This window comes from Euprymna scolopes, chromosome 13 (assembly GCF_053919585.1).
Source record: "Euprymna scolopes isolate OS-2025 chromosome 13, ASM5391958v1, whole genome shotgun sequence".
Lineage (NCBI taxonomy): Eukaryota > Metazoa > Mollusca > Cephalopoda > Sepiida > Sepiolidae > Euprymna > Euprymna scolopes.
The window spans coordinates 91,582,039-91,607,038 of record NC_136494.1 but is presented as its reverse complement, the minus strand read 5'-3'; the positions used below and the strand labels follow the sequence as shown (position 1 = coordinate 91,607,038).

General features: G+C 33.7%; 1 protein-coding gene across 8 annotated transcripts in view; it reads right to left on the bottom strand.

Moving 5' to 3' along the window:
* LOC145292083 (dorsal-ventral patterning tolloid-like protein 1) overlaps positions 1–25,000 on the bottom strand; it is a 2,157,643-nt gene that overhangs the window by 236,198 nt on the left and 1,896,445 nt on the right. For all 8 annotated transcript variants that reach the window (XM_080138158.1, XM_080138152.1, XM_080138155.1 and 5 more), the window contains one exon: positions 10,417–10,608. In XM_080138158.1, the coding sequence (XP_079994284.1) occupies positions 10,417–10,608 (192 nt within the window). The remainder of the gene's footprint in view (positions 1–10,416; positions 10,609–25,000) is intronic.

The following is a 25,000-nucleotide window of genomic DNA, read 5'->3' as shown; positions in this document are numbered from 1 at the left end:
ACAAGTACATTACGTTAGTGTGGAGATTTGATGAAGTGTTTACTTAAGGGGGCGGTCCATTAGGAATTTGTTAACGTTGGACTTGAAGACATCCAAGTTGTAGTCAGGTGGGAAGCAGGCAGACGGAACAGAGTTCCACAGGCGTGCAGTTCTAAGAAAGAAGCTTTGTTCATGGAATCCACGTTTTGATTTAGGCACAGATAAAGAGTGGGGGACATTTTTCACAGTGGATTCAGCTAGTCGGGTATTTTTTGTGAAAATTGGCGAGGGGGGACCAGAGATTGGAGTTCAGACGAGCACCTGCCATGGAAATAACGATAAAACAAAGATAGGCTCGTAACGTCTCTTCTGTGGGAGAGAGGTTGCAGGGTAGAGAAAAGGGCATCCCCCACTAAGCCACGAAGTCTATTTTGTACTCTGTCAAGGCAGGATAGGCTGTTTTTAGCAGCTCCTGCCCAGATATGGCAACAGTATTCCATCCTTGGACGTACTTGGCTTATATATATATATATATAAAGAAAAAATGTATTAATATATGTATATATAACAGGAAACGATTTATGTATATATATATATATGTGTGTATATGCTTATCGTTTAGGAGGAAGGAAGATACCAAAGCCGTTCTTCATTTATATATACATACATATGTATATCATCAATATTAATGTTCACATACGTCAATAATTGTATGCATATATCAAAATTCATACATACACACATTGATGCGAAAAATTTATTGATTACATAATGAGTACAGTCTGTGCCTACCTATAAAAATAGGCTATGTAATTATTGCCACACAAAAGCATGAAACCCAAAGATAGACTGTGTTAAATTAGTCATTAATATAATTGCATCTATTGCTCTACCAAAATGGAATTGGTTTCATTCCTAATAATTACCACAAGAAAAAAAAATATCGCAAAGTGTGAAAATGCTGAATGATAACAAAACATCAAATATTGAAGAAGGGGAACAAGTCTGCTAGAGTTTTCTCATGCTCTCATAGAAAGGATGGTTTGAGCAGTTGTTGCGATGCGACTTGCTTAAAATTTTTTCATGATCCAGTGTTTGAACAGCGTGTAGCTTATTTTTGCTGCACTTAAAAGTAGTGGGGCAGGGTATCTCAATATTCCATAAGAATCTTTAACTTGGTGATGCAAGCACCAAAATTGGCACAAATAACGTTCAGAACATACCTTTAAAGGAAAGAACGTTAGCCATCAAAAAATTCAAGATGGCTGCAGACGCTAACCTGATAAATTTCTATTTTGCTGCTTGTATCACCAAATATTGAAGAAGGGGAACAAGTCTGCTAGAGTTTCCTCGTGCTCTTAAAGAAAGGATGGTTTGAGCAGTTCTTACAATGCGACTTGTTTTAAAAAGATTTTCGTGATTCAGTTTTTGAACAGCATTTTCATGCTAATATATTGTCGTGTAGCTTATTTCTCCTGTACTTAAAGGAAAGACAACGCATATCTGTGTATAAAAATATAATGGTATATCTTTATGGCAACGAATGGATAAAAGGAGTAAAAGTTGTGGAGGTTTGGAACATGCACAAAATAAAAGGAAGTCACGAGAGATTAAACCTCTGATGATTTCTAGCCAGTCGCTTTCTGACAGACCAAATATTTTGAATAACAGTGATCAAATTACCACGTCTTTTCTAGCAAATCGCTTATGCAATCCAATGTGGCCACGCCCTTTCTGACAGTATATTAGACATACCTTTGGCTTATGAAAGCAGGTGTCATTTTGGCATACGTGAAGTGAATCATAATTTTAATTGGATCATCGTTGCCATAAATTTAACTACTTAAAAAGCAACTTCTTAATAAATATGTTGCTGGAAACGATGTACATATGTTTAGACTAAAAGACAATACAGAAATGGGCACAGAGAGATACAAAATAATTTTGTGTAAACTTAACTATAACAGGTATACGTGCGATAGTGTTTAGTCTCAGTCGTAAAAAAATCGGCGTTGATTTGCCGATTGGTTTGCTTCTATAATGGTCAGATGTTGATATTGCATTGAGCTTGAAGGGCAGTTCAGGGAACTGAAAGAAGAATTGTCCTAAAAAGGACAGGGTTTGTCCTGAAGAGAACAGATTGATCATAAGACTCTGGTCAAGAAAAAAGGTTTGGAACGTGCATAAAAAAAGGAAGTGACGAGTGATTAAATCTCTAATGAACTCTAGCCAGAATAACAGAAACAACAGGAATCGAACATTTTAAATTGCATTAATTAGGTTGTTTCGGAAATACTGGTCGATTTTTCGACTTACTTTTTAAAAGTTCTTACATGTTTAGTAATTGATGTTTACACTTTAATGAATTTCCAAAATTTATTTAAGAATAACTCCTAAAAACAAAGACTGAAAAAGAAGAAATGTATATACTTTTCTTACACGAGTTGAAAATTGTTTACAATGTTTTTTTTAAACAGTCACCAGTATCAGGAAGGCATGGGAAGAACGGTTCACAAGTGATCAGGAAGTATGTTACATAGAGACAAATAAGGCTTCTTTTTAATGAAAAGAAAGACAGGCTCCTCCAGTCTTTGACAGACTATGGATACTCACGTAGGGGTCCCTGTGCATAAAATTTTTGTGGCAGGAGGTGCGCAATCTCCCACCAAACCTCTCCTGAGTCGACATTGTTAAATACCAGTGGCAAGTGAAGTGTATGAACAGGACGACTGGAAACAAATGCCGAGATAAGCGGAGAGTACATACAGCATTTAGAATTCCTAAATGGTCACCCATCTGGTACTAACCAGAGTCACCGTTGCTTAACTTCGCTGATCTGACGAGAACCGGTGTGTCAACGCGATTATGCCGTATACGATATATTAACACTCTGGTAAAAAGGTCCACGAGTGATCGGGCAGTATAAAAGTAGTTTAAGAAATTCAACAGTGGTAAGAGAAGCCTTGGCGATAGATAGGGGTAGAAGAAGGATATACACTCTCGACAAGGAACATGTAAAAACAATTATTCAATTAAATCCATGTCAAAGTGCCATAGAAATTGTTAAGATACTTCATGTCAGTATTTCAATAGCGTCCAATCATGTGATTCAAATTGTTAATGTGAAAAATCCTGATAAATGTGTCCTACATGAGTTCAGTTAATAAATCTTTGTTTCTGAAATCGATCATTATTTTCTGAACAACTTAATATATTACTCGCTCAATAGATATTTTGATAAAAGAAACTATTATTTTTACTTTTTATTGAGTACTGTTCGAACTAAATGCAGTTCTTATTTACAAACAGGAAATACTTGTCAGCTCCGAAAATAAAATTATATAAAAAAAATATACTTTATTCGAATTGACTTAGAAGAAAGGAAAGCATATATATTTTATTAGGACAGATTCTATGTTTTTTTTTTTTGTTTTTTTTTTTGTGGGAGTTGAAGGGAAAGGCCAGTATAATAAATATCAAACTTTCTGTATTATGGGTTTTTGGTTCAGAGAACTCATTTTGTTTAGTGAAATATGTTTGATAAATGCCATAAAATATTGCATTTTCGTTTGCCTAATTTGTTGTTCAATTACTGTGAATAATTAGGCGCAACTCATTTTGAACCATCTTAGACATTTTCTGGCAGCAAATCAAAACGAAAAATCAATGATACACTTCGGCATCTTATTTAATACAGATCTTGTATTTGATTGCTTACGGCAAGTCATCGTTTATAACACTAATTTAATTAAAACATCCAATTATTAATTATATATAATCTATATTAATATATATGATGAGGTTGGCCAAAAACGGTGCGCATTTTCTCCTGATGACCCAACATTATCTGAAAACCCAAATATAATACACTACAATTAAAAACAGCCTAAAAACTAATTGATGAATGAAATAACGACAAAAACAATGTGACGAAATGATCCAGATTTTTATACTGATTATCTTACACTAATTGAGATCCGAAAGGAAATACTTCACATTTGAAAAGAGGCAAAGAAAAAACATAGATATATTCAAACCTACAATCTCTTGAATAAAACCCACGAAACAGACGAATTGTCGAGTATTCTGTGTCTTCCTTTTCATCATTTATAACACTAAGTGAATTAAAATATTCAATTATAAATGATATATATAATCTATACTAATATATATAATAAGCTTGAGCCCCGAAACAGTGCGTATTCTCTCCTGATGATCCAAAATTACCTGGAAACCCAAATATAATACACTACAAATAAAAACAGCCTAAAACTAATTGATGAATGAAATGACTACAAAACGAAGATGGCAAAACGATCCCTATTTCTATCCTAATAACCTGACACTGAATACCTAAAGCCGAAAGAAAATACTTCATATTTGAAAACAGCTAACAAAAACAATTACATTCAAACCGACATTCACTTGAAGAAAACACACAGAACAGATGAGTCCTTGAACATTTTGTTTCTTCCTTTCCATTTTTAAATTCATCGTTTATAACACTAAACGAATTAAAACGTCCAATTATTAATTATATTTTATAGTCTATGCCAATATTAAATATGTGTTCGCATAGCTGCTAACTAATTTTAAAGCTATTAGATCTATAAGAAGCACGAAAAAATTGTTTAAATTTTGGTTGTGATTTTTACAGCGTTTACACCTTTTTTTCAGGTGCATCCTTTTTTATTTGAGAAAGTTTGTTGAATATGGAAGCTATACAGACTCATTTTGTTTTGTTGGGGTTTTATTGTTGTTATTGTTTTTGCTATTTAGTCATATAATTATTTTATGCATGTGATTCTGATGAATCATTGTGAAGTTTTATTGAAGTGAAATTAAAATAATAATTATTTTTTAAAAAACAAACATTTTCACCTGGTCAAAATGATAAGACCACTGATAATTTATCTAACAAAAGGCAATTATAAATTGCTAAAAAGGGTCTCAGTATTTAGTATAGCCTCCATTATTACGAATTACTTCAAAAATACTCTTGCGACTAAATTTTTTATCAGTTGCGAAGGAATTTTAAGGAAAACTGAATCAGAAAGTTCCTTTATCGAATTATACTGGGTTTCATCCTTGAACACTTCTTTTGCCATCCATTCCCAAAGATTTTTAATGGGATTGAGGTCCGGAGAACAGACTGGATGATCTAACAATTCTATATTATTTGAAGAAAAGTATTCTCGTGCTTGTCGAAAAGTGTGTATCGCAGCGTTGTCTTGCTGGAAAATCCAATTTCTTCCACACAGACATGGACCTTCAGTCCTGATAGAAGCATTTTCAAGCATTGAAATGTACTTCAATGACGTTTGCCGGCCTTTCACTACTTACAACTTTAGGATCCCAGCTGACGAGAAAGTACCCCAGATCATTAAAGACCCTCCTCCACTATGCCGAGTTGAAAAAGTCTCTTTGGTCAAATTTTTATCATGCCAATAGTGTTGAAATCCATCTGGACCATCTAGATTAAACTGTTTCTCATCAGAGAAAATTACATTTTCCCCACTTCTCTTCCTCCCAAGTCTGGTATTCGGAAGCATATTTAAGTCGGTTAGTTTTGTGCTGTTCAAGAAGACGTGGTTTCTGCAGTCGCTTTAAATGATCGAAACCCTTCATTTTCAGGTGCCTTCTGATGGTTTTAGGACTACATTCTGCTGCTGTTTGGCTTTTCAATCGACTTGAGTTCATACTGGAGATTTTTTTTAAATTTCTTCTGATATGGCGATCCAGTGATGGGGTTATTGTTTTTGGTCGACCTGGACTCTTTTTGTGCCCATATTGATCTGGATTTCTTAAAAAATTTGTGATGACCGTTTTGCTACGATTCACTTCGTTTGCAATGGATCTATGGGAGAGTCCACCCCTATTAAGCTCAAAGATCCTTCATCTCTCAAACTCTGATAATGGTTTCCCTTTTGCCATTTATAATTTAGTAAGATTTTTTTATCCACTAACAAGTTGCTTTTAGTAACATAGAAAGCTTTTCGTCTTCATTTTTTCAAAACTAGCAGATTTTATTAAAGTGGTCTTATCATATTTACCAGGTGAAAATGCCCGTTTTTTAAAAAAGAATTATTAGATCAGTTAAGGTGTCGAATTTCATTTTTTCCATCATATTTTACACTTATTTTAAAAGTTTTTTCAAATTCTTACACAAAATGAAAGAGATATACATCGCAAAAACCTGTACTAGTTTCACGGTCAACATATATACATGTATATATCTATACATAGTACAATTATATAGATAGAAAATTTGAAATATTATTATTATTCGGATCTTAAATATTTCATGCTCGTCACTTATAGCGCCGTTAGTGCGGCCCGTGCTGCTGCTGCTGCTGCTGCTGTCACAGAACGGCATGTTAATAATTCCAGTGGAAGGTGATAATCTTTATCGAATTGTATAAGCAAATCTAACCTCCTGAAATTAGAGAATTGACTTGTGGCGTCTGGCCATCAGACTTGTATATGCTCACACGAAGGATCTGACCTGAGATTTACAGGCTTATCTTGGTGGAGTAATGCAAACTTAATCTTCCGCAAATAATTGCTTTCTCCTCCTGCTCCTCCTCCTCCTCCTCCTGTTTCATAAGAGCCATGCAAAGCACACAGGCCGACATGACAGCCGGAAATCTCAGCTCTACCGGGACTGATCAATATTCCGTTCCGAAACTGCTTTTATCAATGGAATCAATTATCGATAACCATATCTCTTCGAGAACTTTGGAAATTTCTTCCGTTTTACTTCATTTATAAATATATACGCGTAGATTATATATATATATATATATATATATATATATATATATTCATGTATTCACACATAGACGCGTGCACATATATAAAAATGTGCATATATTGAAATGTAAGTAATAAAATATACATATATTTGCAGGTATGCATATATACATGTATAATATATATGTCTATAAATATTTGCATTCAGAGACTTATAGGTACACCAATAAATGCATATATACGTGATTTTGTATTCGACGTGTATGTGTGTGTGTGTGTTTGCAAATCATTAAATATTTTAACTTCTAGTGTCTGTAACTAGCACTAATCAGAAAGATTATGAATAATGGTCAACGATTATATGAAACTAAATTTTATACAGTTTGGAATTTCATTATTCTAATACTAACATGCCTCTCGGCATTATCTAGTCGTAAAATACGCTTGAATATCATATTTTATTTTATGCATATTTATTATATAGTCAATTATCTATTGATTATTATATTGTACCCAGTGATTTCAAAAGTAAAGAAAAAAAAACCCTAAAAGTATGACTTAATGCCATGAGCTAGAATCAATAACAAAAATGTAGCCCTCCAGCATTATTCGTTAATATCCGAGTTAAGTTTACATGCATATAACATCTTTAGAAATAACGTATTTAAAGTTTAAATGTATATTTGCGAATGCATAGATATGACACGTTTTGTCAACTTACGCCTGCTGTTGCAATTATTTTCTATTTTCACTCCATAGAAGCTACTGTTACAGACTACAAACCAAATCAAATTTGTGCCAGCGGTCCCAATCTTTTGTATATCAAGTGTCCCCTATATATATATATATATATATATATATATATATATATATATATATATATATATATACACAATGAAATGATAAATTTGTCGACCTAAAGAAAACAACACTACAGCTTTATTTTAAAACTTTTATGGAAAAAATCAGTTCAGATAACTTGATTATGCAGTAAAACTGACATCTATTCAATGTAGCCGCCTTCTGCCTCAATCACTGCCTCGATACGCGTCTGGAACTGAGAGCATGCCTTTTCCACAAGCCCCAGTAGAAGCCTGGCTAATATTCAGCAGATGTTAGCGATCAGGCTCGTTTTGGTGTTGTGGAAGGTCATGGTTGTGGTGTTCTCGATGAAATGAAGTAGTCTAGCTGGTTCAGGTCAGAGAAGCAGTGGGGCCAGTCAGAAAAGTGTACAAAATCGTAGCACTCCAAGCCTGGGTCTCTTTGAACGTGGGTCGGTGCCGAGTCCTGCTGCCACAGTCAAAGTCTGCCAGCGGCCACCTGATTGCACAAGAGGATCACGACAATCTTCAGCACATCCAGGTACACTTATAGACTTACAAGTCGACTTAGAAGATGTGAGGTGGCATGATGTGTCCCTCATTTGAAACCACAGACCATAACTATGGCTGGAAACATTATTTTCATTACCCTAGGAACATCCCTGTTATTCGTGATAATACAGAGATGCATTTTGAGGGTGTTGGTAATAGTGTTGTTGTCATAACTTGGGTCGCATCTCTAATCTCGCTTGATGCATATTGTGTCACTTTCAAACATGATAGAAGGCTCCTATCACTCTTGAGATTTGTACACAACTGATTAAATAGTAATTGATCTGCACCCCACCCCCAAAAAACGGTTTAGATCAAATGGAAATGGAATCATGTTGTCTTTTCTAAGGCGACAATTTTATCGTTCCGCCCTGTAATTTTTGTATAAATATAATCTATCTATAAAGCTCTACTTTGTTTTTAGCAGTTTTGAAATATTATCAGTACATGTCTTAACTTTTTATGTAACCAAGGAAGTCGCATTCACCCTAGATGTGTTGAGCCATATTCCTTTGAAGTAGGAAGTTTCCAGAGAATATCAAAAGTCAAGGAAGATGACGACATTACGTTTTTGCCGTTATGCACTGATGTGTCGACGTTCTTTTACATACAGGACCTGTTATTCCCAAATGGTCATCCATCTACTACTGAACAAACCAATGCTGCTTAACTTCAGTCATCTAACGAGAACTAGTGTGTGTTCATGCCATATATTAACTTCCGTTATTAACTTTATATATATTATTAAATTTTAGAGTAACTAAAAATATTCAGTATCTTTGCCGGCATTTTTTTAAAAATTGAGAGAGGAATTTTGTTCAGAATAAATGTAATAATTTTTAAATGGGGGGCGGGGTGAAATGTATACGTAGTTTTTAAAAACACGTTTTAGGAAGTGCTGTATATGATGAAAGTTTAAAAGATTTGTTTGAAAGTGTTCTGTTATGTTCCTATTGAAACTAGTGACAAAAGAGAAAATCCAGATTATTTATATACAAGATGAGAATAAAGATCTAGTTATTGAATGAAACAAACATTATTAAAAATAACAGAAACCTCTTGCATAATTATCCCTTTTTATTTTTGCGATTTTTTCTTTTTCAGTTAAATCAAAAATTAATATAAGTTCTGCATGTATCATGAGCGTTTTCGATTCCTCATCGTCAGATCGAAAAGCAAATGAATTAAAAAAAAAGCCAAAGAAAAGAATTTCAAAAATTAGCTGTGAAGTAAGATGCTTGGAGAAGGTTTTCACGAGAGATGTGCAGGCGGGGGGTACCCAAGCACCTACCCTTTTTACTCCTGTTTTAAAAGTGCCCTTTTCAGAGGAATGTATTATAGGCCTGTGCCCCACTTAGACAGTTTTCATTACTATATTTTTGCGGTTTTTTTCACTGTCCTGAAAAAGTTCTCTGCGCGTCACTGTTTTTTTACACTGTTCCAGGGAAGACATTAACAATTTAAATTCTGTGATGCTAGAATGAGCGTCTAAAAATAAAATCTTATTGCATAAGCATTTTACTATATTAATACTGGTTTCATGGGCAATATTATTAATTTTAGGTTGCTGAGTTTTGATGAAGATAAATTCGAGTATTTTTAATTTCTTAAAATTAGTTGTTTCATTGTCAATAAACTAGGGTTTGTCAGAGAGTGGGCGGACAGTTTTGTTTTTGTATATGCTATTAAATAGAGCCAGAATTTTAAAGGTATTCGTTTAAATCAATGTACGTATTAGCTTTTTGCTATTTTAAAAACGGTTGTTTAAATGTAAAATGCTGAATAAATATACGCAATAGTTATAGGTACATATAGGAAGAATAATAAATTTCAAGCTAACTAAAAAATAAAGGTAGCATCTAAACGTTTGTTAGTAGTTTTACGTTATAAATCAAATTTATTATAAATTTTGACATTATAAATCAAATTTATTATAAATTTTTACGTTATAAATCAAATTTACTCGGTTAGTTGGTTGTTTTTGTTATACGGCTTATCAACCATTTTCAGGTTATTTAATGCCTAATCAAGTGATTTTGAAGAAAGGTTTTTAATAGAATATATTTGTTTTTTTTCAAGTCGTTTTCTATTTAACCCACAGTTGGGACCCTAACAAGTACTACCACTCCGGGTCAGAGTGGACCTGGGAGCAATGCCAATTAAGGGGTTGCTCCACACTCCCCAAAGCCCGCAAGTCGGGGCCTCACCATCGGATATAGTTTCAGGTCATATCCAGGACCGCAAATGAATTAAAGCAAATTATAAAAAAAAAGATAAAAGAATGCAAAGAAAGTAATCCTTGAAGACTTACTGTTTTCATTTTGGTCAGAATTGCCCTCGCCTTCTAACTTCAATACTGTGAACTGTAGCAAGATTCTGCTTGAATTTGAAGGGGCTTTAATACGCCATTCACAGTGGGTGACTGGTTTGTATTTCAGTGGATAATCTGGGCTTTGGATGAAGCCACCCCACCGTTCACTGGCAAGAATTGTTTTGGTACAGTCTGCAATAATAAAAAAAATAAATAAATAAATAAAAATAATTCAATGACAATAGAAGAGATTTTAAAATTCTATAATAATTTCTGTAAATTTTCAAACTTAACACATTGACATTGCTTAACTTTTTGATTTGTTGTCATCTTAAGCACCAAAAACACAAACACAAAACGCTATTTAGTTTCGGTTTCAATCAAAAAAATATTTTGTCTGAATTTTAACAAAGGGCACCTATCCCCCTTTTTACTACCTATGCACAAAACTAAATTAAATATGGCCGATATTATGACAACTTACCAAAGCCACTGTGTTAAAAATTCATAATACTTGATTAATTAGTTTAGGAGTTAATTCTGTGCATATGAATATAAAAAAATACACACATACCCAACGTTATATGTTGCAGATCTATGAAGTAGCTTTATTACTAATACTAATAATTAAGAGGGTTTTTTTTTCAACATCATTTCCTCATCATTTACCAAAATGAAAGACTGTCTATTTATATATGTGTGATATTGACACTTTATCTATCTATCTATCTATTTATTTATCTATCTATAATACAATCTTTTAACATCACAAAATAAACTGTTTTACATTTTCTAAATAACTTCTACATAAAAGTTCCCATTCATAAAAGTGAATTGATTTTTTCCTTATAACATTGTAAGGATATAACATGTACAACTTACATATTGGTGACCCCCACCATGCGTACCCAGATATTGGTGACCCCAGCATGCGTTACCCACATATTGGTTACCCCAACATGCACTAACCACATATTGGTGACCCTACTATACACTATTACAAGGATTATTAATTTACTTACATAAATGGAGAGATTAATTTCCACTGATTCTTTTGATCTTATAAATTCTTTATAACCTGATTAGAAAAAAAGGGGCATGTTTGTTTTTAATCAAAATGGATCAGCTTGAAGATATGCCTTGAAAGCAATAAACGAAATTGTTGATCGAATTAAAGACATTAACGGCGCGCGCCTATAAATTAGAATCAGTGTCAAATTATTAACTCTTCAAACACTTCAATACAAAGAGAAATCGATGAAGACCAAGTTGAAATCCTTTAAATTATAATGAAATTAATTTGCATTTGCTTGGTTTACTGAGTAAACATCGCTAAAAGAAAATTATCTATATTCGGTACCAATAAGGAAAAGTGAATATTTATAAAAGTAATTTTATTTTATTCTTATTTTCTTTACGGCTACATAACATTGACACACACGTTCTCGTCTTATTATCGACATTAAACAACATTTAGCTTGGCTAGAATTTAGATGAGTGATCAGGGTGGGAGATAATGCACTGTGATAAAAGAATCTACTTTGATGTGTAAATAGTTGCCAACCATGCATGGTATATATATTTTTTTTACATAGAGGTCACCAGCGGTTATTGCGTGTACAGTAATCAATGGGATAGTATCGTAGTAATCGTTAGAAATGGAGATTCAACAAAGTACCTTACTTAAGGAGGCGGTTTGTCAGGAATTTGTTTATGTTGGACTTGAAGACATTCAAATTGTAGTCAGGTGGGAAACAGGCAATCGGAAGAGAGTTCCACAGTCGTGCTCATGGAATCTATGCTTGAATTTAGGCACAGATAAAGAGTGGGGAAAATTAATGACTGTTTTCAGCCAGGCGGGTGTTTTTCGTGAAAGATTGGCGAAGGGGGGACCAGAAATTGGAGCTCAGACGAGCACCTGCCATGAAAATAACAATAAAACAAAGACAGGCTCGCAACGTCTCTTCTGTGGAAGAGAGATTATGAGCAACAAAGATGGTTTAGACCATTTGTTTAAGTGAACGTTATAAAACAGTTCAATAAGTATACTTACAAAATAGTTTTATTTATTTTTTTTTTTTTTACATTACTCTGTCATCACAAAAGGCTTTATTTTCTAAATGGACCAATTTTGGGGTTGGATAATCTAATAATCATAAAGTCTTTGATCTTGCTGTATTTTGCTAACACATAGTAATTCTTTATTTGAATTCTGAATTTTGCTTAATGCATTTCAGCCATGTTTGTTTTAGACTTCGGCAGTATAAAATCTGTTTACTTTTAATCTTCCTCTGAGCTCATCAGATATAAGCCTGATCAAGTCTTTATTTATCTTTCTTTTCATCAATCATCTTTATCGTCTTCTCTCATTTTTGCTTTGGCCTTATCTTACAAACTGATCTTGCTATCTCAACTTCCTATATCTACTAACCCAAGCGCTTTCATCCATTCTTTTAATGTACCTATTTACTATGCCTCCCCACGGGACAGAGTTAGACACCAGGGTCGTTTTTTAACGTGGAGAAAAGGTACAAAAATAAAAATTGTCTCAGTCGTGAAGGATTTCTCCTCCACCGAAAGAGAACAAGAAATAGAAGTGCAGCATCTGAAGAACAGATACTACACTTTGATCTTGACCAAAAGGCCAAGTAATGTAACCTGTTCTGCACACAGGTCTCTATACTGCTCAGATTTAATCTTATTTTGAAATCATCAAATATAAGCACGCGTCCGCGTTCGAAGGACTCCTATATTATACATATATCATATTCTCATATGGTTTCTCTCCATGCTACACATATCATTTACTATCGCGAGAATATACATAAATAAACATGGGTATATAATTCATCTTCTCATTAGGTTTTGCCTTTTTACCCCCCCCCCAAAAAAAACACCATGCTTCATTTCTAATAATCTCATAATACTGTGAAACTGCAATAAAGTGTTAAAGCTAAGAACAATTTTTTTTTACTTATTTATTTATAAATAAATGAATGAATAAATAAAAGATCAGAGTTATAGCATTTATGATTTAATGTCAATTTTCGAGCAAAGAAAACTTACATACGTTTCTGGAAAAAGTCAGAGCTTAAACAAATTCAAGTAGCCACACAAGAATTCCACATTTAGCGTATGTTGCTAAACGGAAATCATGCAATAACATGGCAAGAATTTAAGCAAAATAAATCTTTGAAAATGTTTAGGTATGTACCAGGAATGTAAACGGTGAAAATTTAAAAATCGAATGTCCTGCAAATAACTCCTGTCTAAAACGTTCCCTTCACACATCTCACTTGGAAGCTTTACACGAGTATCACAAAGGGTGGCCATACTTGTAAACGAGTAGACGACCACTATATATACATATATGAAATGAGTTAAAAGTTTTGCAAATTATTATTTACAACATTTATTGTCCGAACACAAGGAACGCAAGATAAAGTTAATTATTTTTTTATTCCATAAAGCTTAAAAAATTGGCTTTTTTCTTCAGACGAAAAACAGTTAACAAAATGCTGTGGTAGGATTCACCTAATTAGCATATGTGGAGTGTCAACCATATAAATATGGTTGGTACCGTAAAGACGGGGGAGACCCAACGAGAGACTCAGAGACAATGAGCTCGAGAATCAATAACTCCTCAGCCAACACCTTCTCCAGGGACGGTCTCTATATTACTATACCAACGAACTCTATGTAAATATTGTATATACTTTCTTGCTCTCAATATATCTGTTCTATTTTACTTTTGTGTTGTAGTCATTTATTTCCATGTGCTCAGTCGAGTTTCAACACAAAACAAATTTTATATAGACTAGCTAAAATTTTGCTGGCTAGAACAAAAATTGAAAGCTTTAAAGTTTGAAAGAAGTAATATTTAAAATAGTATACAGATATATATATATATAGATGTAAAAAAGGGATAGCCATATTGAAGTCCCTGCAGGAAAGTCTATTTAGACAGTAACAAGATTTAACATTTTTAATTCTGAATATATTATGCATGTGTGTGTGGTGTAAACGATGGTATTGGGGGAAATATAATACAGCTCTTAAACAAAACAACTACGATTGTATTTTCTCATTATGACATTTAAAGCTGTAATACTTAAGCTATTATATTAAGCTTTCAACACATTTTCTCTGTAACTTTATGAAATTGAAAATAATTTACATTATATTATATATATATATATATATATAAAGTGGAGGTGGTAAACATCTATACTAGACTAGATATTAAAAATAAAACTCTGGATGAAAAATTTGTGTGTGTGTGGGGTGGGGGAGACGATCCCATCTAAATAAGATTCTTTATACATGGAGGCAATACAGATCCAAGATAGGGAGTTGAATCAGAATAGAAGATGCCCTTATAGGAAAATGTACCAACATTAAAGATCTCCGATCGAAAAATGTCTTCATAGGAAAATTTATCGATATACTTAGAAAGGAAGAGAAATTTATTGTTGCACGCACTGACTAGGAAAATTGGAAAAGTGCAACCAAGGTCATGTGACTCGTGACAAGTATACACTAAATATACAAAAAGCGTGTCATTAATGGGGAATCTTTCCGATAACTTTCGATTGAAGACGTTACACACATTCGTTTATATATATATATATATATATATATATATATATATATATATATATATGTGTGTGTGTGTGTGTATATATATATATATATATATATATATATATATATATATATATATATATATATATATATATATTCATTATTGTTTTATCATGCCATGAGATGCCAGGCTCAAACAAAATGATAATAGCTGTTTTCAATACAGCCCCACATTTTATGAGATACTGGGGAATTCATGGCTTTCTTTTGTAAGAACTAATCTGATAAGTACCGACTAAAAATTGAAAGCAACATCTACAGATCTAATAATACACCAAATGTAATTCCAGCTATTATATGATCCTTTGTTTTTGTGATATTATCAGCGTTCCACCATCACCGCACAAGTGTTGGGGTGTGGGGGAAAAACTGTATGACAAAAGAAATGTGGAAATGGGTTCATCGGCAGAACAATGAAAAGGAAGTTATTCACCAGAGTATACAAATAAAGCTGAATATGATTGTTAGATGTAGTGAACAAAAGACCTGTAGATATATTCAATTAGTTGTGGGCAATTTTTAGTGTGGCTGTGAATTTTGCGACAGTCTTGACAACAGTTAGGAACGATTGGGGGGTGGAGTCGGGTTTGTGGCAGTTAACAACGGTTGCCAGTTGAATGCAGGTTCCTGCTTGGACAAGATCAAGAGATGTTTGGGAAGTCAAGATGATGAAATGAATTGATGTATTGAATGACGAACATGGCCTCAACAATAGGAACCTTAGCATGTAGAGGGTCGATAATAATGTGTGAGAGACGATGACACAACCCAGAAGACAAGATGAATTAGAAAACTACAGAAACAATATTGGGGTTGACGGTAATGTTAGCGAGTGGGAACCACGTGGTTCTCTTATATTTTTAGATTTATACATGTAGAAAAACATGGACACCCCCCACTTTCCTTATACAGTGAACTATCCCTAGTAGCCTGTCAACTACGACGATTCTAGCCTCAAGAAGTACAACTGAGCCGTCCCTCTATACATTAAAATCTTTGGTGCCTCCTGTAAAACATTCTCAACACACACCCGTCTAACTACAACCACTATCAAAAGTTTCTTTTACACTCTATCTGAACCACAAACTAAACGAAAATTCTATGAGCAAAGTTTCTAGAACTTCCCTTCTTCTCAACTGAATATAACATGGTAATTTTTAAGTCTAATGATTGTGTGTCAATAATGCGATCATTGCGGTACTGAACGCAACTTGTTTGTGCCAAGGAGTGCAAAAAGTTACTGGTGACACAAAGGTGACTGATGACAAAGATCAAACCCAGGACTTCCATTGACAGGACGTGCATCTGCGTTGCAAGATGGGTCAATGAATGTATTTTGGGTGCGAGAATTACAGCCCATAAACTAAAAAGGAGGGAGCATGTGCTTAGAAGTTAGTCTACAGTTCACAGTTCGAGTCTTCAGTTCGAGAGTTAAGTAGAAAATTTACACTCTCGTGGAGCGACGAGAGGCAGCTATATATGAAAGATTAATCAATAGAGAAATTCCCATCCTGCTTCTAAGGATAGGCAGAGAACAGGGGTGCACCATTCGACCATGAAACCCATAAAGTCCTAATTCCCCAGAGAATGAGACTTATGTTGTTGTTATGAGCTTTTCTGTCTAAGCAAACCGACACGGTCAAGAGATGTGAAGAAAATATAAAAACGTACGTTCTGCTTTTATTTTACACTAGCAGGGGTTACCCGGCGTTGCCTGGGTGATCGGCCCCCTTCCCACTCCGAGGGGTAACAAAAAAAGTCACCCCTCTGGATTTACATGCTTGGTGCCGGCCTCCCCCCTTCAGGGAGAGATAATCCTCAACCCCACCTTCAGGGAGGAGGGTGCCTGGAGGCTTCCCCCCCCCAAAGAAAAAAGTCACCTCCTCCTGGCCTCTTCGCCCCCCCCACCCTTGGGGGGGGGGGCACCGGCTCCCTCCTTTGGGGGAGAAACTGCCAAGCTCCCCCCTTTCGGGTGAGAAAATGCCAGGCTTCCCCTTTTGGTGGGGGGGATGGTGGCGTGGCCTTCGTTATAAAGATGGCCGGCCAGCTGAAAAAATGACGTCATCGCCGAGGTCCCAACAAGCAAGATATGTGGAACTCTTAGACTGTCAATAATGAACAGTAATTTTTACAGACAGCGTTACAAAACTTCAAAATTGGATTAAAATAAAGAAATAAAGAAAGAACACGATGATTTATATTGAAACTCATCTAATATTAATAATAAAAAAATAATTAAAAAAACACAAGTTGTTTGTTTAAGTATTATAAGCAATTGAATATTTCGTTGATTTTAAAGATTAGAATGCGTTCTTTAATTACTTATAAATTACATTTTCAAAAAGTGAAGGAACACGATTTGATTTGTAGTAAACTTGAAGTTTATTTAATATAATTAAATGAAAATTATGCATGTAAGATTATGAATATTTGAAGCAGAACACAAGCAAAACATTTGATATGAGTTAAGACAATAAACAAATATTAAAATTAAACAATTTTTTTTAATCAAAATGAATTTTTTTTTTAAATCAAAATGAATGTTTGGGTTTGTATTACTGTACACATAGATTCGAAAAAGTTGTCAAAAAACAAATATATAACAAATAAATGTTATCAAAGGCAAGATAAGTTACTTTTCTACCAAACTGGATATATTTTTCGTGTTTTTATTCAATGTAACATGCTTATTCAGCTCGAAAACCATACAGTGTTTACCGATGTATTGGAAAATTCAAGATGGCGTCTGACTCCCTCTTTAACACGGTAAGTTTGGGAAAAGGTGTTATAAATAAAAAACTGGATAAAATACTGTTAAAAACTCGCTCAATATATGTTACCATGACATAGCTTGACATATATTCGGCGGGTTTTTAATAGTATTCTTTCTAGTTTTTTATTTATAACACCTTTTCCCATACTTACCGTGTTAAAGAGGGAGTGAGGCGCCATCTTGAATTTTCCAATACATTGGTAAACACTGTATGGTTTTCGAGCTGAATAAACATGTTATATTGAATAAAAACACGAAAAATATATCCAATATGGTAGAAAAGTAACTTATCTTGCCTTTGATAACATTTATTTGTTATATGTGTTTTTTGACAACTTTTTCGAATCTATGTGTACAGTAATACAAACCCGTTTTTCGAGCTGAATAAATATGTTACATTGAATAAAAACACGAAAAATATATCCAGTTTGGTAGAAAAGTAACTTATCTTGCCTTTGATAACATTTATTTGTTATATATGTGTTTTTTGACAACTTTTTCGAATCTATGTGTACAGTAATACAAACCCGAAATGAAAAGACCACGAGTGAACGTGCGTTTTTTTTTTTTAGTTTAGTTTCATATATATATATATATATAAATAAGTATTTTTAAATTTTATCTTTCTAGCTTTAAAAAAAAGTTTTAAAATTTTATCAGCCGGCATAATTTATTTTTAAATATTTAAAAATTTCAGGAAAATTAATTTTTGCTAGATTTTTAAAACATGTGTGTCAACAGCTTTAAAAAATCGTCTCTTCAAAAGAACACGTTTTAAAGAGTGTGTGTGCGTGTGTGCGCGTGTGCTGGGTAGTAGTAGTAGTACTAATAATCTGTCCAGCGTTTGTTTTCGTGTTGTGTGTACGTGTGTGCAGCTAGCGCCAGAATGGCGGACGTTGTGTCAGAGGTTGGATTGTGATGTCTGGTGTAAGTTTCATATTTTTGTAATTTGTAAATGGCAAGTTAGAAAAAAATTAAACCCTTCCAAGATGGACAATAAATAAGATCATAATATTTTATGGTAAAGTTAAGAGCACAGGAACCATAGTTTTTTAGGAGATGTGATTATTGGATTAACCAATCAGAAATCGTCTGTGGCACACACATCTCTGTTTTTATAGATATATAGATTTAAACCCCAAAAGGGCTGATATTTTTTTTTACCTAGGCGTCACCACATATTAAGGCCGAGAGGCCACTCAAAGATATGCCATAGATATAAACATTGACTCGAAATAAGTAAACACCATCTTTCCCTCCTCTTCCCCCCCCATATACCTAATACAATGTAAACAAATTGTTATTGAGACACCCTTTCAAATAATCAAATCCTACCAATTTCCACTATTAATAATCTACACAGTGTTGTCTCACCGGCCACCTGAAACTAATCAACCCTTATCCTCAAGTAGCTTTTGGGCCTTGATAAAGTATGATTCAACTTAGCATTGAACCACGATCTCCTGGTTCATTAGCTTACCATTATGCCAAATAAGCAAAAACGGCATATTTATATATGGTAAAGCATTGATCTAAATATTTATTTTGTATCAGAAATAAAAGTAAATTGTTTCTGACAGAATAATAAAAAAAACATTGTTCTTATATCTTAAGTTTATTTGAACGTATGTACTTTATTTGCTTTGGAAAAAGAATCGCATTTTAAGTTGTGTCAGTTATGGTTTCATGCCAAACCCATTCCATTTATTACTGGCATGATTGAGGTGTCAAGTTTATTCTTCATCTTAAGTTTCCTATAAAAAACACTCGTCTAGCTACAACTACTATCAACAATTCCGACCACTCTTTATCTGTGTCTAACTCTAAATGCAGATTACTTGATCAGAGCTTTTTTCCTAGAACTGTCCGCCTGTGGAACTTTGTTCTGATGGCCTGCTTTCCATTTGACTACACTATGGCTGTCTTTAAGTCTAATGCAAACAACTTTTTGTTGAGCCCTTTCATTAAATAATTAAATTATACCCGATTTTCACACTAACGATTACTGTTGTCCCAGTGATCATCATACACCCATTAACCCTTATCCATGAGTGGCCTTCAGGACTTGATGAATGGTGACTCCCTTGAGTAAAAAAAAAATTATATTCTCTATCATTCTTAAGTTTTGAACATCATTTTAAATGTTAGGTGACCTTGGTCCCAATGCTGTATGATTCACATGCGAAATTGGACGCGTGGTGTGCACTTGCAGGCATGATCTTCAGGGACCACTTGAATGTTCAACCTTATTTCCTTAGATATTATCTGAGGTAACATTATGCTCACTATGATGTCGTCCTGCAACATTTATGTCTTGATAAAAAGCAAAAGGACATTTTGTTTCTGTTTTTTTTTGTTTGTTTTTGTGTACATTTTGCTTCTTAATATGTATATTTGAATATCCTGATTCTTATTTACTTTCGAGAGAATGTACATTTTTTTTTTTGCTTGAGGTAAATTATTATTCTTCAATGATGTTGTAGCAGTTAACAACCTCTTTACTATAAGCGGATCAATGCCCGGTGCCAAAGTGATTCGGCCACACTGACCAATCAGTTGGCAGGGCAAATTGATTTGAGCTGTCCTCTTAAGGTCTATTTTTAGTCCTTGGGATCTCAGCTGCGATCGCCAGAGAGACGCCAGCAAGCGATCTATACAGACCTCTCTCACTCACCCCTCCTATTGCTACTTGTTGACGACTGCAGTCTGATGGCAGACGACACCTTCAAACAGACATTTACACTTTCTTTCTTTTTCTCCAGTGTGAGATATAATCTCGCTTTTTTTTTAATAAACATTTTATTATTGTTTTGTTAAAAGCAATGTCGTTTGGCCTTGTGTTTATTTAAGTAATTATTAGGAGAGAAATGCACAACATTTCTCTCCTATAAAATGGTGACCCGAAACGAATACAGACCTTTTGATTACAAAGCGGCATTTCTTTTTTGTTTTTTTGTTTTTTTGAGCAAAATATAAAAAAAACAAGGGACCAAATCACAAAGGCAGAAAGACCGGAAGAGATATTATTTTTTCACAAAAAGAACTTCGATGAAAACAACAAGAAAGTTATTCATTTTCCTTTTGTCGCCATCGCCGATACAAATATATCTAATGTTGTTCAGAAGTTTTGCTACCTTGGTGATGTGATTGGAGCAGAGAGAGAAGCTGGAACTTCTGTGATTGCAAGAGTTTGGAGGAAATTTCAGTCATTACTAACTAGCAAAGCATTACCCGCGTCAACTAAAAACATGTGTACAAAATTTGATGATGTACAAAAAATGAAATCTGGCCAGTAAAGGTTGAATCATCTGTTGCATGAAGAGAAATGATATGAAAATAATATGATGGCTATGACAACAGCATATTCTTTTCATTATTTTAACTCTCGAGTTGATATCCGACACAGTTAGACACAGCAAATCAACCGAGGACCACATCACTCTATATAAAATATAAGATATCAACGGATACAAACTCGAGAGTCAAAACAATGAAAAGAATATGCTGTTTTCCTATCCCTAGTAATCATCACTGTGTTGCTTCACTAGTCACTTGGCACTCATCAATCATTGTCCTCGAGGGACCTTTCGACCTTGGTAAAAGGTGACCTCCCTGCAGTATATATATATATATATATATATATATATATATATATATATATATATATAAGTATAAAATAAACAGATAAATAAACTGTTTTAGAACACGCTTTTAGATGCGAAAAAGAATTTTCTTTCTTTCTTTTTTTTCTGATTAATTTTGAATTTAAAAATCTAGTTTATTTGTTTATTCTATACTTTCCATTTCAAGATACTTTTATTAGTCGACACTTTTCAACTTCACAGACACACACACACACACATATATATATATATATATATATATATATATATATATATATATATATATATATATATATATATATACATACACACACACACACACACACACACACACACATTGGATCCTGACAAGTCTGAACACTTTATGTGACAATGTACTCAGAGTAATGATAACAACGGTTGGTTCCACACATATGCAAGGTTCTAAAATTCTTTATTCATTGCCACCCCCCCCACACACACACAGAGAAAAAACAGTCCTTAACTTTAAAAAGACTATTATTTGAATCTAAATATTTCTCATATATTATATGCCCCCTCTCTTGGGAATAGGGTACGATTATGAATATCTCCAGTATCAAATAGTCATTATACACTGTGAAATTTACTTTATGTATCAAAACCAAAGATGGAAGATATAATATATGAGAAATATTTGGAATCAAGTCTCTCTTTACTGTTATTTCAGATCATTTGAAACCATAGCAATAAGTTTTAGTCTCCCCTCCATCAAGGCCAAAGGATTTGGAGAAATATCAGATATTTTGTAATTTATATGCAAAACTAGGAAAACAAATGACTATGGTTGAATCATTTCATCGCTGTAAAAAGTGCCAAAACTAAGCTCTGTATGATGGATGATCGAATCTTAAATGCCACATAGTCCACTACACAATTCAGGTCATTACCTTTCCAGTGGACATTCGTTTGTTAAATTCTGATCAATAGTCACTGAGATTTGCAACTTATAAAATTGCCAAAAAAGGTGGTATATCTCTTTCTCTCTCTCTCTCTCTCTATATATATATATATATATATATATACTAGACTATCCGTGACCCGTTGGGTCAGTATGTTATATTAGCTATGGAATTCATGTATGAGCGTGACACTTTTGACATAAAAAAATAGTTTTTTTTTTACATAACAGAAACATTTCTATGAAAGTATATTAAAATGAAAAATCACGGATGGATCACTCAAACATGAAAAAAAAAATCATCCCTATTCGTGTAAAATTACCTATTTCTCAGAATAATCGCTCAAAAATCGAAAATTAAACATGATTTTCCTACGAATCGAACGTTGACGAAAGTCATTTAGCAGCAAAAACGCACATGAACCTACCGATGAGAAATATAAGAAAAACCCATATTGGAATCCTTCAACCAAGTTATAGAAACTTCAAATCTAAAAGAAAAAATAATTGATAAAACGTGAAGCAAAATAATAAAACCTAAATAAATAAAATAAAATAAAAACTAATATTGAAACAGATTAGTAAATGTGTCAACAAATTCACCGTTCTCACAAAACTATTTTGTATCTAGAAATGTAAACAAAAAATGTAAAAGGAAGGAAGGAAGGAAAAGGGACGAATAGAGAGTAGTAATAGTAGTAGTTTTGGCTTTACTACAATTGTTCTTATGTTTGTCAACGGATTAAAGTTGTTTAGTTGTAAGAAAATAACGACAGTGTAATTGTAATAAAGAATAGTTGCAAAACACCCCCACTCTTCTTATGTTTAATAACAATTTCTAAATAATAACGTTAATATTTCCGTGCGCAGGCCAAAATCTGCAAAAGAAGCGATTTGTGTCTATTTGTTTACGTTTTTATGGGTTAATGTTTATGCGTGCATGCGCAACCGGATGTTGTAAACCCAAAAGTGGGTTACATCACTCGTTACAAGGTCATTTGAGTTTTATAATTATATATATATATATATATATATATATATATATATATATATATGTTAGTGGCCTGCCAAGGCCACAGGAGAGACAACCGAAGCAGCAAAATTGAAGTTGTCCTGCAGGACACTATATATACAAATGCAGGCAAATTTGGGCATATTTTATTGGTTTGCAAATATAGGGTCTTTTTTACCAATTGTCATAAAATTTTAACCATAGAATCGTATTATAATCTTCAAAAAGCTTGCAAATTTACATGTAGTTTCATCCCATAGAACCAAAGATAAGAGCATTTCGATATTCAATTTGGTTACCAGTATTGATATACCATATACATAGGTAAATATACCACCTTTTTTGGCAATTTTATAAGTTTCAAATCTCAGCAACTATTCTTCAGAACTTAACAAATGAATCTTCGTTGGAAAGGTAATGACCGGAACTGTGTAGTGGACTATGTGATATTTGCCCTTAAGGTCGCACATTAAAGAGGTCACCTATCATTCAGAGCCTATTTTTGGCACTTTTTTACAACTATGAAATGTTTCAATCATAGTTATTTGTTTTCCTAGTTTTGCATATGAATTACGAAATATCTTATATTTCCCCAAATCCTCTGTCCTTGATGGAGAGGAGACAAAAACTAGTTGCTATGGTTTCAAACAATCTGAAATAACAGCAAAGGGAGACTTGATTCCAAATATTTCTCATATGTTATATCTCCCCTCTTTGGTTTCCATACAAAAAGTGAATTCGCAGTGTATATTTAATACTGGAGACATTCATAATCGTGGTGGCTTCCTTCAGTCTTGACAAACTATGGATACCCACTGCATGGGTGCCTGCTCATGAAATTTGTGGTGCATACCAGTGGCAAGTGGAGGTACAGGATGACTGGAAACAATGCCGAGATAAGCGGAGAGCACATGCACTGCCAAGAATTCACAAATGGCTACTCATCTGGTACTAGTCCGGTTCAACGTTGCTTAACTTTGGTGATTTGGCGAAAACCGGTGTGTCAATGTGATTATGCCAAAGAGTATCATAATTGTACCCTATTTCCGAAAGAAGGAAGATATAATATATGAGAAATATTTGGAATCAAGTCTCCCCTTGCTATTATTTCAGATAATTTGAAATCATAGCAGCAAGTTTTAGTCTTCCCTCCATAAAGCCCAGAGAATTAGGGGATATATATATATATATATATATATATATATATATATATACTCGTAGCCAAATTGAATATTGAAATGTTCATATCTTTGGGTCTATAGGACGAAACTACATAAAAATTTGAAGGCTTTTTGAAGATTATAATACTATTCTATAGTTAAAATTTTGTGACAGTTGGTAAAAAACATATATTTTCAAACCAAGAAAATATGCCCAAATTTGCCTACATTTGTATATATAGTGTCCTCGCAAGCCAACTTCAGTATTGCTTCTTTAGCATGAATTTTACTTAGGGTTTTTTGCTTAGTTGTCTCCCCTGTGGCCTTACCTGGCCACTAATATAAGAAATGTACGAAATTTTAACATGCTGGGGCAGCTGTTTTGCATGAAAAATAAATATTTGGATCGTGGAATGTAACGATACTGTTATTCTTTTATATACGCGCTGCTGC